The 25267-nt window shown below is 31.7% G+C and overlaps 2 protein-coding genes across 2 annotated transcripts; one reads left to right on the top strand and one right to left on the bottom strand.

Moving 5' to 3' along the window:
- Positions 1-1909: 1909 nt before the first annotated feature.
- LOC107495327 (fatty acyl-CoA reductase 3) lies at positions 1910-11030 on the bottom strand. Its single transcript, XM_016116444.3, has 10 exons — positions 10755-11030; positions 10555-10658; positions 9468-9673; positions 9178-9278; positions 8638-8818; positions 3012-3173; positions 2857-2938; positions 2520-2789; positions 2317-2444; positions 1910-2214 (listed from the first exon to the last, which is right to left on the bottom strand). The coding sequence occupies exons 1-10, from the start codon at positions 10831-10833 to the stop codon at positions 2061-2063; spliced, it is 1467 nt and encodes a 488-aa protein (XP_015971930.1). The 5' UTR covers positions 10834-11030; the 3' UTR covers positions 1910-2060.
- An 11035-nt stretch (positions 11031-22065) lies between these two features.
- LOC107495228 (uncharacterized) lies at positions 22066-22506 on the top strand. The gene has a single exon (XM_016116342.1). It carries the CDS (start codon positions 22066-22068, stop codon positions 22504-22506), a length of 441 nt encoding a protein of 146 aa, XP_015971828.1.
- Positions 22507-25267: the final 2761 nt, after the last annotated feature.

A 25267-nucleotide genomic window follows, 5' to 3' on the forward strand; every position in this document is an offset into this window, starting at 1 on the left:
AAAGGAAGATCCGAAGCATGGTGTGGCTAGATCTTTGTCATGGAAGGCAAGATTTCAAGAAGAAACTTTAAGATCTTCATGCCAAAAGTAGAAAAGATCGATTTTGGTCAGAGAAAAAGATCTCTGTGGCTAAAGCTCATTTCCATTTTTGTTCATGTAAGAGAGAAGGTAGCTATTGGAGCTACGAAGAGGAAGAAGCAAATATGGAAAATAAAGAGCTGTCAAGGATCAGAGGTTCATCAAGGGTCAAAACTCTTTCTTGGAGCCAAATTCAAAATCAAGGGCTCAAAATGAAGTAGCTTGATGAGAAGGAATGAGAGAGGTACATGTATGAGAGAGGTACATGTATGTTGGTTCTGTTTCGGTTTTTCCTCTCTCTTCTCTCTATCCAAACCGGCTGTTTGTTGGAGAAGATGTTGGTGGCTTGGTTGAACCGGTTTTAACTTTGGAAGCTTTTCCTTCTATAATAAGGGTGAACGGCCAAGGGTTAAGATAACGAGAGAAAGCATAAGCTAACAGAGTTCTTCTCCTTCAATGAGTTTCATTTTATTTTATTTTCTTTAGTTTTGTCTGTCTGAGTCTCATGGTAAAAGGCAAACAGAGTGAGGTTTTTAAGAAAAAGCCAGTGAGAAGAAAAAGGTAGAGAGAGCAAAATTAAAGAAAAAGCCATAGATGTCTAAGAGTTTCTTTGTACATATGTATGTTGTGTTTTATGATCCTGTGGAGATTCCCTTATAAGTTGGGTTAGCACTTTGCAGTTGAAAGTTTGGTAGGTGTCCAAGTCAAGTTCAGATTTGGGGGATAGAATCTGGATTTGTCCCAGATAGGAATGGGTAGTTCCTAGGAAAGAATTGGTGTATGTAATCTGATGATTATAGTGAAATTCCGTCACAGTTGTGATGGAAACTGGATGTAGGCTGCATTGCATTTAGCAGCTGAACCATGATATTTCTGGGTATGATTCTCTCTTTCGCTTCTACTCCTATTCTGTATCTGTTACGAAGGAGACAAAAATGAAAAATATCTTCTAATCAGTTACGAGACAAAAAGAAAATGTCTCTTGACTTGTTATGAGACAAAAGCAAAAATATCTCCTAAAGTTTCTTTAAAAAAAAACAACAATTAATACTCAACAAAAAGAGGCTAAGATTCAATCATCATTCTCTTAACCACTGATTACCATCAAATTATTTAGATAAATCCTGACCTTGAACAAAAACCAACGTTTTTTAACAGGTTAATTAGTCCTTGTAAAACAAATCATTCTTTAAATTTGTTTTTTTATAAAAAATTATCAATCAAATTAATCTTTTAAAATTACAAATTAATCACTTGATTTTTCTGTCACTCTATTATTAAGCCAAATATGACTTAATTATGTATCATTATGTATGAACTAGTGTATTAATAATATCTACGGATCTAACTCTTGTTTAACCAACAATTAATTAGCCTACAAAATAGCAGGTGAATAAATATTAAAGAGGAAAGAGAAATTTAAAGAAACAGAAGAATATTAGATTTTTCAGATTAAAAAAAAAATTAATAATTAAATTAGTCTTTAAAAAATGAATTATTTTTTAAATTTGTCCTTGAAATTAAAGATTTTATCAATCAAATTAACCATTCAAAAATTATAAATTAATTATGTTTATTCTTCTGTCATTTTATTAACAAGTTCATTAACTATTAATTATATAAAACATTAATTAATACCATACATGATAATTAATACGTATGTATGAAAATTTATCAATTTAGTCTTTAAAAATTAAGATTTATATAATTATAAAAAAAATTAAATTAATAAATTTTTATAAACATGTCAATATCATATATGTTGTTGATTAACGTTTCATATCATTATTGAATGGTAGTGTTAACATAGTCATATATATTTGGCCTAATATTAATACACTAGATCAAAGTTTTCAAATTTATTTTGGCAGGTAGCTTATACCCATTAGTCCATTACACTTAAACAGTTAAAGAACATGATATATTATAGTTTATCACTTGAATTTAGAGCATAGTAGTACATATTAGATAGGGAATCATCATCACTTGAAAATATACTTGACGATGCCTGGGAGATGACTGTTCATAGCGTAATCATCCCAATCAATCACTTTAGGATCAAAGTAAAACAAATCTGTCTCTGTCCCTCCTTGTCTTGCTGCCAATCGCAATTTCTCAGTGTTCATATCATCAAATCTGTGTCCCATAACATTATTATTCTTTGTCCACCTTAAACTTCTTAACTAATTAAGCAATACAACTTTAATAATAAACTACTCTTACACACTAATAACTTACATGCCATTGAAGAACAAGTATGGCCTATAAAGCTCCACCAAGCGCATCACAGTTTGGATCTTCTTATTCATGTCTTGATATGTTCTCTCAAAATACTTGCAAAATGCTAAATTGGCTAGTTCAAGTCCCTATTACAGTTAAGTTTCAAATAAGTTTTTGCCCATATTTTAATAGAATAAAGTAGAGAGTGATGTGAGGATGACCTTCAACCAAATGAGGTAGTGAATGAAGAGATATCTCCGGAAGCTTTCCATGTTGGTAAAGACGGTAACTTTGGCAACCTTGATAGGTTTTCCATCTTTGTTTATCCAAGGTTTTGATGTGAAGTACCTGATTGCATAGTCTTGGAGATTGATATATCTAATGGGATTTCCAAGTGAGGAACACAAATGATATATGGCATTCTCACTTGCATGATCAGCATGAGCCACCATTGCTACTAATATTGCATTCACCACAATGTCTCCTGGAATCTGCTTGCACTAGAGCGAATCAATTTGGAATAAATAAATAAATAAATAAAATTAGCTAATAACTCACCACATCTACAACTCCATTGATATTTCCAAGAAAGCATGTTAAGTTTCCCTTTCCATAAGCAACAGCTAAACTATCAATGGTTCTGCAACAAGAAGCAAAATTATTCGAGGTAATTGAAATATAAAATACACATTAAAAATAAGTTAAAGAGTTACCTTACACCTTCAACCCATCCCGGAAAAGGTTCTTTGATTGTACTTGTAACGATGGCAGGACGCATAATGACAACGGATAAATTTCCTTTCATTTCTTCCACAAGCATCTCTCCTATTGCCTTTGTAAATACATATGGATTTGGCCACCCATACACCTTTGCCCTAATCATCAATCATCAATAGTAATGATATAGAACAAAACACATCAATTATTATTATTATTATTACAAACTCTAGTAAAATTAAGAAAAAAATTATATAAATAGAAAAAATGCAAACAACTTTTTTCTTTATTTTATTTTAGATCTTAAGCTTTTAATATATACACTTTCACATTTAAAATTGTCAAATGAAGTTTAAAACAGGACTTTTTTTTTGTAATTTTTCTTTCAAAATTACCCTTATGTTATAAGATTATTTGTAAATAAAATGTGAGTCTAGACAATGGGAACTGAAGATTAAAGTGAAAGTGATGGAAGAAAAAGAATTTTGGTATGTTACTGCCTACATATTTGTTGGAAAAACAGAGAAAAAGGACAAACAAGGAAGCAAATAAATGCACAATAAATTATTAATTATATGATGTTGTTATTTTTTTTATGATGATTTAGTTTGATATAAATATTATATAATATTTATTAAATTAATATTTAAATATAATATTTTATTAATATATTATATGTAATTTTCAAGACATTAATTATATGTCAGATCAATTTGAATTACTCAATTTTTAGGATATAAGTATTAAAAATAGACTCGATAAAATATTAAAATTAAATTTAAATATATTTAAATCTAACTTTGTCAGACCTATGTACATACCTAGAGCAAATAATTTACAAATATGTGTACCAAAAACTCGCTCCATCCGTTGCATTTTCATTCCTACCTTACACTAAAGTTACAAAAAGGAAACAAAGTACCAAACTAAAATCTGAAAGAATACCACGTAATTAATGCTATGCATAGCGACGGGGAGATTTTGATGAGTTTTGACCGAAAAATTCTTAAGTGGAATGGGGAGTAAATTTTTATAATAATTTTTGATATTTATGTGAATATTTAATGTAATTTTTAAGATTTTAATTTTTTTATTATAGCTTTTTAGATAGAGTTCTAAGTATTTATAGTGGTCTTTAGACATATTTTTGGTAGTGAGTCGTTATCAAAATATTTATGTGGCGATGTTTTGATACGCTGGAGGGTTCCAAAACGTTGTTGTTTTGGTTTGGCACTTTTGAGGGCAAATAACGACGCGGTTTAGATGTTATTTAGCATAAAAAACAATTTTGTCTTCGATACAAATACTTCACTCGTCTCTTCTTCTTCTACTCTTTCACTTCATCTTCGTCTGTTCATTAATGGCGTTATCGTAGAGTTCTATTTGTTGGGTTGAAAAAGTTGAGAGAAGAAATAATTCGACTGAAGACTCTTTTCGTTATTCTCATCTTCTAACAGAAGCACAGGTTCCGAGATTGTGATCAGACTCAAAGTAACCTTTTTTTTTTACCTTGTATTTTCAATAAAGTGTTGGTTCTTCATAATATGCAAGTTGTAAGTGTGGTTGAAATTTACTCGTTTTGTCAGGATGGGAAATATTTCCCAGGATGTCCTCAACAACCTCAAATCTTTCATGGATCAAGGTCTCATCTTTTTTTATCTCTCTCTTAATCCTTGCTCTTTTTATCATATGGGTCTCTCACTTTTCCCTTTTTTTTATGCTCATATTAAAAATTTATTTCTTTTCTCTTTTTGTAATTATGCTTAGTTGAGGAATCATTGCAGAAAATTTTTTAAGTAACCCATTTTCTATCTTTCTTTATCTATTATTTTTAGATACTCATTCTAATCTGATTTTAACATTCTGAATTATTTATTCTAAGCTGTCCTTTTTTATTATCTGGTATAATTTTTGCTTATTTTCAACATGTGCTGGTTTTGATCTCTCTGTACTGTGTGGCTACGTAAATTATTCTCTATTAGTTCTTTTTCGGTGAATTGTGTTTAGTATGGTCATTTAGAGTCATGATGGTTAAAGTAATTTTAAATGTTTCATTCATGTTTTTAACTAACTAGTGTTGTTATTCTCTTGCATGTTTTTTGGTAGAATTTATAATTTGTACTGATTTAATATGAATAGAATAAATTGAAATCTTATTTTTAAATTTTGAAGTTTCAATCAATATAGCACTGTATATCTTTAACACTATTCATTAATTTGCTTGAAGAATTTATTTATTCATAGTTGTATTAATATTTTTTTCTTTTTCTGGATGGATGCAAATTTCATAAAGTACACCTAAATGTTCCCCTTTTGGAATTTAATCCTGGGTGATATGCAGAATATTCATCAAGGATATGTGATTGAAACCTTAGTACGATTTTTGAAAGCAAGGAAGTGAAATGCTTCCAAGGTTCATAAAATGGTAAGACATACTTAAACCAATTGTTATGTTGTTTAGAAATTCTCTTTATATACTTAGCAAAACCTTGTTGATAAATAGCTATGAATTTTTACTTGGTTATTTTGAATTTTTATCCATATTTGTCTGTAGCTTTCTTCATCAAAGAAACATGGATAACCTATTACCACATGTGTAAAGGTTTTGGATATGACTGGTCTGAAGTTCTCGGTCTTGAACCAAATTAAGGTACATTTAGTTCATGTAGCTATTTGGTCCGGCACAGTTGCTCTACTTGGCCTGAAGTTCTCGGCCTTGCAACTTGGTTATTCTATTCTGCTCTTGCTTGGCGTTCTCGCCTGGTTCCACTTAGAAGGGAAACGAATAGAGCTTTCACCTGCAGTGCTACCACCACCCATCATCGACACGAGCAAGAGCTCGACGAAAGAATGAGAAGAGAGCGATGAATAAGAAGAAGAAATAAACTTTATGAAAATTTGGGGATTTATGGTTAAATATAGTGGGAGGGACCAACGTGAGGATAAATTGAAATGAGCCAACTCAGCTAGCCGTTGGAGCCCTCTAGCGTGGCAAAACATCGCCATGTAAGCGCTCCGGTGATGACTCATCACCAGAAATATGTCCAGGGACCACTATGAATACTCGGAGCTCTATCTGGAGGACTACAATGGAAAAATCGGAATCTTAAGGACTACATTGAGTATTCACGCGAATTTCAGGAACTATTATGAGGATTTACTCGTGCGATGGGAGTAAATTATAATGTTTATATTTATCTATTAATTAAATAACAAGTTGTTAATAAAAATTATAATAACTATGTATTTTTGTATTATCAGTGGGTAATTATTTCTTTTAAATTTGAACATCTGGAACAACTTTCATCTACGACTCAAAAAGGCAACCGTGGAGAGTTTTTCACAAAAGTACTCACATTTTTGCTGGGCATTGTCTGTTGTTGTTGAGTAATTGATTTATCCATCTTAAATATGATTGAGAGATGTTTTATTGATGAATTGAGATTGAGTTGAATAATTCAAACAATGAGTTCTCATAAATGTTGATTAATCTTCCATTGCCCATTCTCTATTTTACTTCTTTTTCTAGTACTTTTCTACCATCCAATAGACTTCTTCAAGCTTATGATCGGTTCTATCTTTGTTTTATTTTTAGAAAAGATGAACATCTATAAAAAATTAAGATTATTTGTTAATAATTTTCAACCTTGCTTAGCTAGCATAGCTAGGTCGAAAGTCTTTAAATCTTTAAAGTTTATTCTTCCTATCTTCTTGTTTCTGCAAACTATGTCCTATCTTATCTACCTTTGCTTTCTCTCCTCGCCCTGTTGTCTCCATCAAACTCCATGATTTTCCTCTACAACTCTTCAATCATTGTGTCGGAAAATCTAAAACAGTTTAACGTGTAAATTGGGATAGTTGTGGCAACTATCTTTATTAACCCCTCCCTTCTTTTCATTAATAGTAAAGATCTTCTGAATTGTTGTATTTGGATATTTGGATACTGTAAAGTGCATTTGCACATATTCTAGATGAATTAGAAGAGAAGCTGGTGAATAAGGTTTTAAACTGTGAAATCATGTGTTGTTGCTTGAATTTTAGAAGAAAGAGCAATGTAATATATTCCTATTTATGATTCCATAAGACCAAGGTTAAATTAACAATTCAGGTGGAGTTGAATTTTGTTTATGAGTAATTTAGGTTAAGAAAACTTACTCTGTTTTGCTGAAAACTTACTCTGTGTTGCTGTTTTATTAATGCTGAAAACTTATTTTGTTTTGCTGTTTTGTTAATGCTAAAAACTTACTCTTCTTGGGTCTTGGCTCCTGTTTTTAATTGCTGATGGCTCCTGCTTTAGGTTAAGAACGTGGTTAATCATTGTGTTATGGCTCCTGTTTTTAATTGCTGATGGCTCCTAACTTGTTATTTTTCATTGGGTTGTGGGGCTGTTTTTAATTTCATATTTTTTTATTGTGTTTTGTAATTGCTGGCTTTGTTTAGTGTTTTGTAATTGCTGGCTTTGTTTTCTAATTGCTAGTTTTGCTGATGGCTCCTAATTTTTTTGTTCAAATTTGCTGATGGCTTTGATTTGTAGTTGCTGGTTGTGCTGGTTTTGCTGGCTTTATTTGTAATTGCTGGATGAAGGTTTAGTGTTTTGAATGTCTGATACTCTGATTTGTGCTTTCTGAATCTAAAATTAATTAAATCATTGATTTTGTGTTGTTGAAATTGTTGATTAAAATGGATTTGTTATGCTGATGTTGCCGTTTTTTAATTTTTAAGTATGATGTTTCTGAATTTTTATTGAAATAGCTATTGATTTCAGGGTTTAGAGTGATTATTTGTTGCTGTATTTAACTTTTGTTGTTGTTAAGTTCTGTTAAGGTGCTACATTCAAACTTGTGCATTGGCCTATTCATCTTCACTTGCAATAACAAAAAGCTTCTCATTTGATTATTCATTAACTACCTCATTTTCTGGTACCATTCCTTTTGTTAGGGCTTTAGCTGAAGAACTTGGAGGGGCTGGATGAGGAGACATTGATGCCTCAGAAGACACCACCACCATCAACATATCCTTGTTACTTGAAGGTTTCTTTAGCACAATAGTTAAAATCACAATCATAATTATATAATATGTTTAAATAATTATCCCAAAAAAATAAAAATTCACAAGAACATCTTGAGGTTTTAATGATTGATAAATCTTTATGTTGACATTCAATATTTGAAATTTTTTTATACTATTTAACTTGAGTTTGTATATTAATAAGATTATATGAATTTGATTGATGACATTTAATGTAGTTTTTTAAATTTGAAAACTATTTATATTATACTATAATTATATTTTAGGATGTTTGTTTATAATTTATTTATTATTTTATTTTAAAACGATTTTTTCGATTAAACCACTGGTTAGACCGATTGAATCTGTAACCAATAGCTAGAATGGTTTGATTACCAGTCTGATTTTCCGAACCTTGAAAAATTCTGCATCTTTTGCCGCTTCATCAAAAATTCTTATAAAAAAATGTAAAATTAAATGTTTAATATATTTTTTATGTATTTATTAATACAAATTTTAAAAATTCTATTAGTACCCATCTTAATTCTTAACGTATAAATTAACTAGCTAAGCCCTTACTTTAAAAGCACTTAAGAATGACTCGATTTGACTAACCTGCTAATACCAAGGTCCTTCATAGCTATTGTGATTTGTTTCTGTGTGGCCCCTTGCTTCTGTAGCTCATCCAATTTGCCACACACCAATCTCTTTTCAGCATCAATGTCTAATCCAGGCACATCTTTGAAGTTATATGGGCTCTCTAATATGAGTCCGCCTTTCTCACCGCATACATAAGCTGATGAGATGAAAATAATAAAAAAATATATTAAAATTAAAAAAATTGTTGAAACTTTTATTAATTATACATATTATAGTTTTTTGTTTATTATATTTTATTGTCAATGGTTCAAATTTAAAAAAATAACTTATTAATTATATTAACTTTTTTTAAGATTATAAAAATTAAAAACCCAAAACCTATTGATTTATCTATTTTGTACCTATAATAGCATATTTTTTAAAGTGCTGTATTCCTTTTTTTTTAAATGCATATAACATGTCATTTTCTAAAGAGGATTGTGCTTACTTACCACTCTTTTCAATATATTTTAACTTATCAAATGTATTAAACAATTTAATTAAGTATACATTAACCTGTTGACAGGTGGACCAGCACTTTCAGTTTGCTACATTTTTTGGCAAAGTTTATGATCTGCTTCACTCCGAAGACATTTTGGTCTAACGCGATGTCATATCTGCATTCTTAAGAGAATTATCCCAATTAATGCAGTTCGTTTATAATCTAACGAAATGATTGGATAAATTAATTTTAATCAAAAAATTAAAATATAATAAAATAAGACATTTGAGACAAAAATACAATATTTTAAATATTAAAAAAATAAAATAAAATTTATCCATAATATTATCTGGTGTAAATATACCTTTCGTCAAACCTAGTGGTTGCAGCTGCATTAACAATAACATCTACTTGATTGCAAATCTCTTCCTTTAGGATCAAATCATTCTTCAAACCCAACTCCTCACGAGAAATGTCCCCAGGAACCGGTGTCAATTTTTCTGATATAAAGGGCTCAAAATTTGTACCCATCTTTTCTTTTAGCAAATTAAACAAGTCCTTTCCTAAGATCTGCAACCATAAAGTAAACAAATATTTAGCATGTATATAATAAGATTAGTTTGTGTCTCTCTCTATATATATAATGGTAAATAATTGTTCATATATTCATCGAAATATAAATTCAATAGTTACTTCGTAGTTAATTTTTAATTTATTCAAATGAATCATCATATCTAAATCAATTAGATTTTTGGATTATGTTTTACTTTATTTAAAATTAATTAAAAAATATATCAATAAATAAAAATGTCAAATAATTATTTTTTCAGACAACACCAAACAAATTTTTTTTAAATTATATTATTTATCTTTAACTTTAGATCCTAAATTATAAACTTTCAACCTTTAATTCTAAATTATAAATCTAAATACTAAAGTTAGTTAATTAATATTGACTAACTAAAAATTAATTTTCTATAATTTTTTAAATGAATACAAGTTTAAAATAAAGATAAAACTAATATTTAAATAAAGACATTTAATAATATAGCATTAAAAAAAATTATAAGAAGTACATGATGTCCCCAGTCCCAACTAAAAAAGAAAAAGCAGAAATTAAACCAACAGTAACTTGCACATATAATAAAGCGAAAGTTATATAATGCATTTTAGTATCTCTATCTTATAATGACTGTGGTAACTATAGTATTCAAAACAATATTTGAATAATCACTATAATTATTATAAATAAATGATGAAAACTCAGATGAAGTCGATTTCACGTGAAGTTGATATCTGAGAGTCGTTAAATGAAAATTTAGCCAAATCAGTCAAATCATCTAAGAACTTTCAAGTATCAACTTCACGTTAAGTTTACGGCACCTGAGTTTTTTCCTAAATAAATTCATATTAGAATTCACAAAGTTACATATGTTGAATTGTTCGTTTACCTCATTATGCAAGCGATGAGCAGCAGATTCGGCGTCTCTGGCTCTTAGGAGAAGAAAAACCTTCTTAATATTTGGTTGAACCCTTAATACCTTCTCGAGAAAAACTGAAACCATAAACCAATTCAACACATGTTCAGTATACAAGAAAAAAAAAATAATTTATTTATGAATTGAGAGAAAGAGAGTGAAAGGAAACACACTTTTGGCTAGAAAGCCTGTGGCTCCAATCACTAAAATGGTCTTGTCCTCAAGAAACTGGAGCACACTTCCAACCTCCATTTTGGATTAAAAATATATGAAAAGTGCAGAGAAATTAACCAATATAATGTGCGGGTGTGGTGAATTGGAATAATAATTCACGTACGGACTCTAAGCCATTTATAAATGCGGAGAAACAATTATAGTGAAGAACATTTTTTCCTTTCTTTTTTTTTTCTCCCCCTCCATTTTATCCAATGATAAATTAAGAATACTAGCTATTAGTAGCAAGTGCATCTTCAATCAATAAACTGACTTCTATTATTTCTAAGAAATCTTATTAAATATGTAATTTTTATCCAACCATGCTACCTATATACAAAAAATAGATTAAATAATATATATGTTTATATATAAATATAAAATAACTAATTTAATAATTAATTTTTTATGTATATATATTATTTTTTATTTTCACCGCATAAGAATTTAAACGCTCCATTTTTATTTGGACACATGTAATAATAGTCTAGGATATGTTAATCTCCATTAATCAGGTTCTGAAAAACAAAGACCGACAGTTTGAAAATTCAACTGATGAATACACCCATGATTATTCAATTAGAATAACTGAATTATTATAAATTAATATATTAAATCATAAATAAACACATAAAACACAAATATAAATATAAAAAAAATTGTTTGTAAACATTTTTATAATTTTTTTATGTTTTGTGGGCGACTAATAATTTTTGGTTTATCTAATAACCATTAATTTTATATATAACAAATATTTCTTAATTAAAAATACATTAAGCTTATTAATTCCATTATGCTTAAATTAAACTCATTGAAAATGGCAGGACCCATTTGCCATTAGCCCATAATTCTTTCGCACATAACCCGCTCAATCCTAATTCTATTCACTTAATTACGCTCTAACATTATTCAGCCACACCTTAACCCTAACTAGTAACTACTTAACTCAACTCTCTAGCTCTACCTTCCATGAGGTGAGGGTTGTAATTTCATCTTCCTTCTCTCTCTGCTGCATGAGGAGCAGATGGAGTGACAGCGATACCAAGAGATCAAAATACTTTTGCTTTTCTTTTTTTCTTGGCCAAAAAATTAAAGAACGTCGTTTTCGTATTTTCTTTTTCTTTTTTTCTCATCATATCAATACATAATTGATTGTTTGTATAAAATTTATTAATACATAGAAAATTAAACGGTTATGCTTTATGTACAAATATTTTTATAATTAAGTCATAGACACAAGTCAACAAAAAAAAAAGAAGACATAAATGTGCATCATTTCTCTATTTGCACACTTTTTCAACACAAAAGTTTTTATTGAAAAGTAGAGAAGTTTATTGATATAATATATAAAATTTTGTACATAACACAAATTATTGATATAGCTTAGAAACTTTACACATAGTATCGAATTTTTTGTTGCAAATATATTTGTTGATTAGATGAGTTAGGATGAGTTAATGTTTTGAGTATGTAATTTTTTAAAAATTTGTATTTTGTGTATCAAAATTTTTATATTATACACTAAACCAAAATTTATGTGTTGTACATATTTTGTTAGTTGAATATCAATGTATTGAGCATGCAATCCTTTAAAAAATTTTGTTACACCAAAATTTTTGTGTTATACACTAAAATTTGTGTTGTGTACCAAAATTTCTGTATTATGCGTATTTTATTGATTAGGTATCAATGTTTTGCGTATGTGGTCTTTCAAAAATTTTTGTATTATACACTAAAATTTATGTGTTCTAATTATCTGAACATATATAAGAGAAAGAGAAGATATAGACTACGATTTATGGTCACGATTTTTTACCGTGGCCTATTCTCTCATGGCCATAGGTCTATGGTCACAGTTTTTTTTATCTATGGTCACGGTTTCTATGGTCACGGTTTCGATTTTTAAATTATGACACTTTAGGCTACGTTTTTTCACCGTGACCATAGTCTCTATGGTCACCCCTCCTTAAAATTGTGACCATAGTCTTATTTATGGTCACGATTTTTGCCGTGACCATATGGTCACCCCACTTAAAACCATGACCATAGCTTCTATAGTCACATCTCCTTAAAACCGTGACCATAACTCTATCTATGGTCACGATTTTTCGCTGTGACTATAGCCTCTATGCCTATGATTACTCCACCTTAAAACCGTGACCATATAGCCTTGTCTATGGTCACCTCACAAGACTGTGACTATAGCTTATTTTGTTTTATGAGATTTAAATTTTTTTTTAAATATAATCACAAAATAAATTTAAAAGTAAAAAATGATAATCAACAATTAAGATAAGTTGTGATTAAAATAATCAGTAGCTAATATATCAATATAGTTGAGTGAATAAGATGGAATAAAGGAGGATGAAAAAGAAAAAAAAAAATTAAACAATAATAAGAAGACAACGGCGACTGTAGTGATGATAACAATGACAATGATATTAAACAAAGAGCAAAAAAAAAAGACGACAATAATAACAAAAAATGAAAAAAAAAAGAAGTGACAGTAAAAAGAAGAAAAAAAAAACAACAGTACAAAATTTGCGTGTATATATATATATATATATATGCACGTACGTACCAAAGAAAAAAAAGCGCGTGATAACTTAATTAAAAGCTTAGTTAAAAAAATCGCATGATAACTTAGTTAAAAACTTAGTTAAAAAAACCTTTGAACGCCTCATTTTGTTGAGTTTTTACCTACGGAGCCGGTTCTAATTCGAGAACCCCCAAATTTTAGTTACCATTATTTTGCTTAATGATATGTTAAAATGGCATTCTAAAGCCATATTGCAAACTAGGCTCGAAAAAATTATACTTGCAAAGAATTCATAATTAAGCAACACTAATCATATTCAACAATGGGAACTGAACCATCCCACAAAGCCAACAATATCCTATCCAAAGGCCTCAAAACACACAAACAAAACCCCTCTCTCCCTTCTTAAAAAAAATGAAACACGGACAACATTTAATTGAGTTGTCGAATCTATATGTCAAACATATTTTAGATACAGTATTCATTTAATACATATATTTTTTATATTTAACTATGTGTTGATAAAAAAAATACAAAGAATACTTCTTTAAATATATTTAAATATTATCAAGTATCATTATATAATTAAAAATACAAAAAATAATTAAAATATCAATTTATATTTTAATATCAATAAAATATTAAATATTATTACAATCTGTCTACAAAATATTTCATATATATAGCATGTGCATATGCTTTATAAAAAACTAAAATTTGTGTATCTACATGTTCTACTATTCTAGGTCGTATTCTATATTAGTGTCACGGTCAGTACTTCATAAAAAACAAGCCATCTAAAAGGAATGTGTGCATCGTATGGTTCATTAGAAATAATGATCGTTGAAATAATGGATCATGACTTGGCGTCTTGGACATGCAAGTAGTAATGGCGAATTTGTGGAAGTGGTGAAGCCCTGAAGGCATGAACAGCAGGTCGATGATAGTCACAATCAAAACTTGATTATTTTTAGCATTTTTAAAGTAAACAGAAAGGAAAAGATTCAAAGAAAATAGGAATAATTCGAAAGATAAAACCAATAATAAAGAGGACGTAAAAAACATTAAAAAGTTGACAAAAGTAGTTAGTAGTCAAATAATTTCTTTATTAAGATAACGTGACACCACAAAAATTTGCAACATAATAAGCATGTGTTTGAGAAAATGATTTTTGAAAAGAGGGTAACCAATGATTTTTAAAAATATGTTTCATTCGATTAAATGACCCACTTGTTAAGAAAAAGTAATATTAATAATAGAGTAATATCTAATAGATTAATGATGATAATAGAGTTAATAGTCAAAATCGTTCATCAAAGATATTCCAATTTTTATTTTGGTCCCTGAAAGATAAAATTAATCAAAAGGGTCCTCGAAAGATACTGACGTTAGTGGAGTTCGTCTTTCTGTCGTCTCAGTTGTTGAGGTGTGTAACGTTTGCTGAGGTAGAACGTTAAGTTACAGCATGGCACACTCTAGCTTGGCTAACGTTAATGCTGAGCAAATAAGTTTGTTTATTTAGCTCAAATTAGTCCCAATGTTACAACCCTAATCCCAATCTGAAGTATAAATGTGTGTGATTCTCCTGGTAGATGACTTTGTATGTTTGTTCAGTCGCTGTCATGATGAAAGTCACGGCGGTGACTTAGCATTTCAGTCTCTTGGTAGCCATGGTTCCAACTATTCTATGCGACGGAGGAGGAAGATTAAGGACCAGACATGCTTTTGCGGGTTCAAGAAATTTGGTACAAGAGAGAATCCAGATAGGTTGTTCCACACTTGCGCAAGATACTCGGTGATTTAGGGTAAATTAATTTTGTTTTTTATTTTCCTATGTCTATTTTGTTGGGTAGTAGTTGAAATTGATATTTTTTCTGAAAATAATCAGAAGGGAAGCCACTGCAAGTTCTTTAGGTGGGGTTGATGATGATGGGTATGAAGCAGGGGCAGAAACTGATGTAGAAGTTGATGGTAACTATGATGAATGGAGATTGAATATGTCATGGAGAGTGGGTAGCTTAGATGGTGAAGTTAGAGCAATGAAGATGCTAATAATGTACATGTCAATTGCAATGATTATGGTTACTGTCATTTGTTAATCACTTTTGTTCACATATCTCTAAGTAAAACTACAAATGGAGTATTATGTTGTTGTGCTTTAGGGGTGTTGTTAGAGCTTTGAGATTAAATTAGTTGATATGTAATAATGATGTGACTTATAAATGAAATTAGGTGTTCCAGCTTGATTGTGTTTAAGTCAACATAAACTTGTCTTTTGAGCATGATGGGTTTCATTGAAAATATAATATGATGATGTTTGTAAAACAAATATAAATTTATCAAAAAGCTGTATACATCACAATAGACATAGTCATTGTTATAATTCATAACAAACATCATAATCATATCATATTATCTTAATAGATATACCACATAGGTAATCAAGGATCTACAACTTCACAGAACAAATCAAAACAAAGGTTCCATAGCATTGTTCACCTAAACAAAACAACATAATAAGCCTAATTAAAATATCCTTATAACACAACTAAATTGTTTACACAGCCATGTTCCCAAAAAGCTAATAACAACTACAAAACACATTTCCTAATTAAAATTCTTAATCTTTCTTTCTTGAATGCTTGAAACCTGGAGTTAGCACAAATGTCATGAAGCTTTGCATCTTCTTAGCAGTTACGGAACTTGTTCTTTTCAGCGTTTCATTAGATATGGCCACAGGTGATTTGATGGAGGCATTCAATAATCTTATCTTGCGTTTAATGACATGCAATTTGGGTGGCCTTCCTTTCTTTGCAGTTGGGTATCTTGTATTGGTGAGGAGCCTTTTGGTTGGCTGATTGTCACCTCAGGTTGTGGCTGGACTAGTGGAGGAGGTAGAGAAAAGGATTGAACATCATTGTTGGTATTTGTTTTATTTGTAAGGGGAGTAGGCTTTTAACAAGTGCAAACTGCAGTTGCATTTGCCTAGCTTGTTTCTCAGCATTCACTTGTTTCTTCTTTGCACAATATGATTGTGTCTTCTTTAAATTAAAGTTGTATAATTTGATAAAAGCTGCTCTTAATAAGAGTACAAAGCCAAAGATTTATGTCTCACAATAGATATATATGACTTGATCAAAACTGGTTCAATACAAAGGAAAACTGTATTATTATTGAATATGCTGATACATTTGAGACTCTTAAATGTAGCAAAAGAGAAAACAAAATTGAAAAAGTTGTTTCTCGTGCAACTTCTTCCTTGGGTTACCCCATAAAATAGTGATGGCTGCATAAATGTCTGAAAAGCTAGTCTATGTAAATTGCCATGCTAATTATATCATAAGGACATTGCAAATACAGAATATAAGATTAATCTCAGACCAATGAAAAAAAGGAAAAGAAAAAAAGAAGGCTGGGGGGTTGATGTTTATCACTAAACCATACAATGAAGCTAGAAATGCTAATTCTCTGGTCCAAAGTTATAGAAGGCACTTAGTATCAAACTTCTATACAGGATCAAAATAGGAATAATAGAATTCATATCATTGCTATTACCATGATTCATTACCTGGGAGATTGCTCGGAATGAAAGACAAACCAAAGATGCCTAATAGACACTAAACATGCTTCGTCTTTAACCTATCTCAAACTTTGGCTAGAGCTTCAAGGGACCAACATGGAAAAAACTCAACAACATGCACTTTTGAGGATTTATGTTAGCTGACAATGTTACCTTAGGAATTCAGCTTTGGCACAATAGTAAGGAGGGTAACACCAACTACATATATCTTCACTGGACTCTGCCAAGTGTGAGCTCCATGTGCCCTTTCTAAACAAAAATGTCATAGGAGGACCCTCAATCTACAAAAGCAAAAATCAAATAACGTTAATCAACAATAAAATATAAAACAACCTCAGAGTAACAATTGCATGTAAACACATAACAAACAACATATTCATAGTCAGCTAAACTCTAGTCTAACTAAATGGTTCTTACAACTACGTCAACATAAAGCGACACACACCAACACTGCAAAATTAACAAAAACTGACAAAAAAATTAAATCTTTACCTATGGCAATTACTGTTCCTTCCTCCAATCGTGTAAGTTCTCCGTGAGCTCCTCCAACTTTCTACTCTAGTAGTGCCAACTCCTCCACAAATGTTGATGCGCACAAAGATCATCAAGTAAACAAGGAGGTTTTGATCATAGACAAGTGTCTCAGGGCAGAGAGTCACAGAGTAGAGAGGAGACGAGGGGTTTTGGAGCGAAAGTTGAAGAGGGTTGTTATGAGAGGAGGTGATGGGGAGAAACATTTGAAAATCTCACTGTGGACCACAAATGACGTCGTTCCATGGTTTTGGGGTTGGGGGATTGATGCTACGTCATTTTAGTGTGTGCCACGCTGTAACTTAACGTTCCAGCTCAGCAAACATTACACACCTCAGCAACTGAGATGACAGAAGGACAAACTCCACCAAGATTGGTATATTTCGGGGACGCTTTTGATTAATTTTATCTTTCAGGGACCAAAATGGAGATCGAGGTATCTTTCAGGGACGATTTTGACTATTAACTCGATGATAATACCAATGTTTTGAAAATCGAACCGCACCAGTCGGTCGAATCGGTCCAACTGAGAACTGACGATAAAACGATTTGGTTCACTGCTTAATTATAACCATCCATTTGTAAATCGCTCAGAAATTATTGAACCGGTTGCGACTTGGCCGATTGAACCGGACTAGTAACTGGCCGGTTCTAGATAAACAACGCCGTTTTGAGTTTCTTTTAAAAGGAAAAAGAAAATCCAACCCGTGCGCCCCTTCATTCTTGAAACTGAATTCTCTCACCCCCTTGATTGAAGCAAAGTTCAAATTGGTACCAAATCAAAACCCTAATTCTTTCTTAACGGTTCTGCCGCAGTGCCGCCACCATCCACGTTGTCAGCGCCTCCACTTTTTCCTCATTCCCCGTGTCCCAAACCCAGACCATCTCTTGTAGCTCGACATGTCATCCCCATCCTCCCTGACTTCTCTATTCGAGGCTTGGAGCAGCTTGCCGTCGAGTTGTTTCTTGCTGCTCACCGTCTGTCTCTCCGTCGAAGGTTAGTGGCCCTGCTTTCACTTCTTTGGTTCTTCTTCTTCTTCTTTTTATGATCTGTTTATTGATTTCTGAATGTGAAATTGTGTATGGATATTTTTAAATCAAATAACTAATTTAGTGTTGTTGCTCTTTTTTAGTTTTTTTTTAATTTCTTAAATTTCTGTTGAAATTTTCTTGCTATTGCTAAAAATCAGAATCAAATCATTATTGAAATTTTTGTTTAGCTTTATTGATTTCAGGTTTAGTGTGATTACTGGTTGCTCTTTTGTAAGGTTTATTGCTGAATGCTGATTGTTCTTGATTGTTGGTTCTGTTTAGTGTGGTCTGGTGTTTATTGAAATCCATTTTTGCTAATTTTTGTTTCTTGATTCTTGGTTTTGTTTGCTGAATGGTATGAAAACTTGTGGTTGCTAATTTAGTAATTTTACATTCTAATTGTCAAGTTCCTGTTATACATGATGTCTTACATGCATATAGTTGTTGAATGCATTATTAGTTAGTTTATTCATATTGGGAATTTTGAGTTATATATTTCTTACTCCTAAAAGCATTGTTGCTAAAAGTATATAATGAATATCTATTTAGGGTTCCTAAATTTATTCCTTGTCTTCTATTCAGGTGGATGAATGGTCAGCATTTAAGGGCACGAACATCACAAGAAGTGACCCAACTTATTGGGGATCGCTGGAAGGCATCTGGCTTACTCACAGTATCAGCAGGGCCCTTTGTTGATGTGAGATTTAATTCCATATGTCTTGATTTAGTCTCATTCTAAGTAGAATTCTATTTAAACATTTTTCAAGGCACTTGAATTTATTTCGTATGATTTTGTTGTGACTTAAAACATTAGACTCAAGTATGGCAAGTTCCCTATCATTGACTTGGGAACTATCAAGAAAATCAAGCATGGTTACGTTTGGTGGCTCTGGAAAATATGCCTCTGCATTATATGCTGTAGTAGTGAAAGCTAATTCAGTCGAAAAGGTTGAGTCCGAGATTCTTCAGTTTGTTGAGTCAGTTAAGAATAGTACTATAATTTTCTAGGTTGTAAGTGACTTGTCTATGAAGAAAGATCATAAGATTTGGTTGATGACATTTCATATAATGATTTAAATTTGAAAGATATTTTAAGGTTTATATTAAACTATAATTCTGTTTTACAGTGTTTATTTATAATTTATTTATTATTTTTTATTATAAAATGATTTTTTGGTTAGACTGGTTAGACCAATAAATTAGTAAACCAGTGACTAGAGTGGTTTGATGACCGGTCCAATTTTCAGAACTTTGGATAATACATAAGCTAACAATATTCATGATATAAATTGAATATGGACTTATTGGAATTCAGAAATTTAGAAAAAATACAAAGATGATTGTTAAAAACATAAAGAATGCAACGAAAGAATTATAGATATTACAAAGTTTAAGAAATTGTGTGTAAAAGAGGATGCCTTAACAACTACTCTCCCTATTTATAACATACTATCTCCTTTATTATTTTACAAATTTATCTCTGATTTTTGCAAATCTGCTTGCTCTTTCTATGGGTTGATTCAAGGGCTCTGTCCGGGATTTAATGTCTTCTGTCATAGTTTTTGAAAATCTGGTAGCTGGTTTTATAATTTTTCTGACATTCTATTGGTATTTCACTGGAAGCATTTGTTGTGTTCTGCATGTGATGTTTTTGTTGATTTTAGAGCTTCTTTGACACATTTTTTATTATCAAACATGTGTCTGGTTTTTTTTATTTGGGATTCTTTTTTTCTTAGTTTTTAAATGGGTCTTGGTATCTAATATGTATAGTCTTAAGCTGAACTGAACTTCTTCATCTTCATCTGCTGAGACTGCTTTTGTTGCTTTTAAAGAATTATGAATTTCTTCTTCTGAGGTAGCTGCTGCAAGAACAACCATAATCTATTTTTTGTGTGCTAAAGAAATGAGTCTCTTTTTCGTATGATATTTTATCAAACCCTAAACTATGACTCGGGGTTGATCTTTTTTGAGATATGGTCATCCAGTTATCAATGATCCTTTTACTGATTAGGTTAAGGTCAAATTTATTCCACCATTTTACTTTTATATTTCAAATTAAATATTGTACATTCGGAGTGTCTTCATATTCTGCTGAATCATGTTTCCATGTGTTGAGCTAAGATTGATTTTGATAAACAAATTATGATGACAAACATTTAATAGGTTAAAAGTCTAAGCTTGTCTAATATGTGTATTAGTGGTGCAGGCCCATTATTCAATTCTCAGCCCAACATATTGCTTGAGTATTCCTTCAATACTTCAAATCAATGCATAAGTCCAATTCCTTTAACAAGCACTGTTCAGCAAAAATAGAAGGCTTTGCATTTGCAAAATGGAAAAATGGGTTGTCTTCATCATGGAGAGAGGAGGATAGCTGGAACAAAAAGGGATTAACGATACAACAAGTACAGCTGTGGCTCTAGCAAAGCAACAAGACACAAGGACAATTTCACTACACAAAGAACATCAGCAAATCAAAATGCAGAAGATCACTAGTAAAGTTTGGAAGAGCAAAACAAAAACACGGAGATATAGGCAGCAGTTGGTAATGCATGAAAATAGAAATGTTGTGCATGCTAAGGAAGACAGCAGATCTAAGGACATCAGAGTTTGTGGAGCAGCTCCTCAAACAAGCAGAGTTAGTGGAGAAGAATGAAAAAAAAGCATTGCATGCCAATGGAGACAATTTCAACGGGCAGAATCAAGAAAGGAATTAGAAGAGACAACGTTGAAATTTGAAGGGCAAGCTGATTCTATAAGAGATGTCTCACTCTAACATTTGAAAGCAAGAAAAAGATAGCACATTCAAGAGCATCATCTCAACTATTGAGTTGAATTCTTTTCTTCTACTCGAGGTTCATTTCTGATTTTTGTTATGGCTATCTTGAGTCATCTTTTGTATTGAGAAAAAGGCTAAAAATGTGAGTGAAAAAGCCATGAGAGAAAAGGCAAAAGATGCATGAAAGAGCCACTGAAATTTTGTGTAATTGAGTTGTTCAACTAGGATTAGTTCCCCTTGCCAAGTTGGGTTAACACTTAGTGAGTTTGAATCTGTGAAGATTTCCCTTCCAAGTTGGGACAGCACTTTGGGTAACTGAGTTTTGGTGAAGAAAGCTTAGTGGTAGATACTATTTGAATTAGGTTGTAATTCAATTGTATTGGTGATTGTAATCAGTGGATTATAGTGAAAATTCCATCATGGTTGTGGTGGAGACTGGACATAGGATTCATGGCACTTAGAATCCGAATCAGGATACATGCTGCCCTCTTTTTCTTCTTCCCTTCTATGTTTTTGTTCTGCACATGAGACAAAACAAAAAAATCTCCTACATTCTTAGCTTCCACGAAAATAGAGCTTGAAAAGTTATTTTTGAGAAAACTTGATTCAACCCCCCTTCTCAAGTTCCATCAGTTCCATCAATTGGTATCAGGAGCAAGGTCTCAAGGAGTCAAGCTTCACAGATTCGAGTAAAGATCCATGGCCAACAATATGGGTCCAAATATCATGGCATTTACACTCACTGAAGTGCAGTCGAATAATAGACCTCACTACTTCAATGGCAGCAACTACTCTTACTAGAAAGAGACAATGAGAATCTTTTTGAAGTCAATTGATTACAACATTTGGAAGATTATTCTCAATGGACCAGACGTCCCAACTAAGCAAAACGCTGATGGAGAAGTTGTGAAAAAAGAAGACAATGAGTGGACAGAGGAAGAAAAGAAGAAGGTTGAACTCAATTCAAAGGCAATCAACCTGATGCACTGCGCAATAAGTTTTGAAGAATACAGAAAAGTGTCAAAGTGCAAGACAGCTAAAGAAATATGGGATAAGCTCAGACTCAACCATGAAGGCACCAAACAAGTGAGGGAGACCAGAATTGATATGCTGATGAAGGAGTATGAAATGTTCAACATGAAGGAGGAAGAGAGCATTGATCAAATGTTCGAAAGGTTCTCAATAATCATCAACAATCTGGATGCCATGGGGAAGAGCTATTCCGAAGAAACCTTGGTAAGGAAGACTTGAGGAGTCTTACTAAGATGTGGAAAGTAAAAAGCACAGCCATCTCTAAAAAAAATGATTTGATCAAAATCACATATGATGAGCTAAGAGACAAGCTGCTGGCCTATGAGACCACCACATGTCTCAAGATAAAGATGACAAAAAGAAAAGTGTAGCACTAAAATCAAGAATGATAGCCAAAGAAGTGGAATCGGGTGACATTTTCTCAGATGAAGAAATGGTGTTCTTTGCAAGAAAAATAAGAAGATTACTGAGATTCAAAAAGAAAGGCAAAGAAAGTTCTTCATCCAAGGACTTCAAGAAGGATCAAGTCAAGTTCACATGCCACTACTGCAAAGAACCGGGTCACTTCAAGTCAGATTGTCCTCAGTTAAAGAAAGGCAAAAAATCAAAGAAGGACAAAAAGAAAGTGATGATGGCAACATGGGAAGACTTGGAGAATAACACCAATTTTGAAGACTCAAATCAAGAGGCTCAACTATGCTTGATGGCTAATCACGATGATGAAGATGAGGTAGATCTCTCTGACCTATCTATTTATGAATTGTACTACATTATCAAAGACATTACTGTGAATTCTAAAAAACTCTTAGATAAGTATGTTAAATGCAAGAAAGATAATGAGGCATTGAGAGCTGAAAATAATTTTCTATTGGAAATGGTTAAGGCAACCGAAGCTTGTGATGAAAATTCTTTAAAAGAAGAAAACAGTGTTTTAAGAGCTGAATTAAACAAATTCAAACTCAAGCATATGGTCACTGCCTCCACTGATTTGATTGTTGAAAATAAAAAGCTGAATGAACAAATTAAAAACCTGAATGAAGACTTAGCAAAATTTGTTCAAGATTCCCAAAATCTTGATAAATTACTTGCTTGTCAAAGATTTGGTGGTGAAAAATCTGGACTTGGATTCAAAGAAGAAAGTAAGGCTATTTTCAAACAAAATGTTAAAAAATCTGAAGCTTCCTCTTCCAAGATTTTCAAACTAAAAATTTTCAGCAAACCTTAAAAATCAGTGAGCAAGAACTATTGCTACAAGTGCAATAGAAAAGGTCATGATCCTCAACATTACTTCATCTTTCTAAGGTCTTTTGGTAATGATAGTAAATTGTATAAAGTTGTTCATGATTTTAATGCTCTTGGCCAACCAATAAGAATTCACATCAAAAGATCCAAATGGATTTGGATACCTAAAGTTAGTTGAAGAACATGCTGGTTTGCCTTACATCCAAGAAGAAATTGGACATAAGGTATCTTGATAGTGGATGTTCAAGGCATATGACCGGAAAGGATACTTTCTTCATTAAACTCAACAAGTATGGTGGAGGATTTGTCACTTTCGGAGATAATGGTAAAGGTAAAATAATTGCCATTGGTAAGGTTGGCAAAGATTTTTCTATTTGCATTGATAGTGTCTTTTTGGTGGATGGATTAAAGCATAATCTATTGAGTATAAGTCAATTGTGTGACCTTGGATATGCTGTAACCTTTAGAAAACTAGATTGTAGGGTCATAAATGAGAAAACAGGGGCTGTTTTATTTGTCGCAAAAGGAAGTGACAATGTTTATGGTCTCACACTAGATGATCTTAAAGTTCAAATGTAACTTGTTTCTCTTCGATGAAATCTGAAAAATGGATGTGGTATAAGAGATTAGGACGTGCTAGCATGTTTCAAATCTTTAAGCTTGTTAAAAGGGGCTTAGTAAGAGGTCTTCCTAAATTAAATTTGATAAAAAGAACATCACTTGTGATGCTTGTCAAATGGGTAAACAAACAAGAACCTCTTTTAAACCCAAGGAAGATGTCTCAACTAAGAAACCATTGGAGTTGTTGCATCTTGATCTGTTTGGACCAACTAGAACTCAAAGTCTTGGAGGTAAAAGTTATGGCATGGTTATTATGGATGACTACATTAGATTTGGTTGGGTGTTCTTTCTAGCTCATAAACATGAAGCATTTTCTATTTTTGAAAAACTCAACAAGAAGATTCAAAATGAAAAGAGTTTAAAAATTACTTCAATTAGAAGTGATCATGGCAAAGAATTTGAAAATCAATACTTTGAATCTTTTTGTGATGAACTAGGCATATCACACAACTTCTCATGTCCTAGAACACCACAACAAAATGGTGTTGTGAAAATAAAAAATAGAAGTTTACAAGAAATGGCTAGAGCTTTGTTGTGTGAATATGAGGTTCCCAAATTCTTATGGGCTGAAGTTGTGAATACAGCTTGTTACGCTTTAAATCGAACCCACATAAGAAATTTTTTTAAGAAAACTCCATATGAACTTTGGAAAGGACATCCTCCCAATCTTAATTACTTTCGTGTGTTTGGCTGTAAGTGCTTTATATTGAATATCAAAGAAAATTTGGGAAAATTTGATCCTAAAATACATGAAGGCATTTTTCTTGGTTATTCCACTAATAACAAAGCTTATAGATTATATAACAAGAACTCTAAAACTGTTAAGGAGACCATGTATGTCACATTCTGTGAATCTAACTCTGTTCCTAGCGTTTGCATTGATGATATCCCAGGTTTTGAAGCCGAATTGCCCAAGATCACTAAGTCAGTTACTCAAAATTTGAGTTCTCAAGAAACTGTCACCTGCTAGCAGCAAAAATATCAATTCTATAAGAGTCAATTTGGAATTATCTCCTATTGCAGCAGAAAATACTGATGCAGAGGCCATTGTTGATAAGGAGGAACCTGAATCCTTAACTCAAACCAGAAGGCCTAGGGAATGAAAATTTTTGAAAAA

This window comes from Arachis duranensis, chromosome 6, assembly GCF_000817695.3.
Source record: "Arachis duranensis cultivar V14167 chromosome 6, aradu.V14167.gnm2.J7QH, whole genome shotgun sequence".
In the NCBI taxonomy this organism is placed as follows: Eukaryota; Viridiplantae; Streptophyta; class Magnoliopsida; order Fabales; family Fabaceae; genus Arachis; species Arachis duranensis.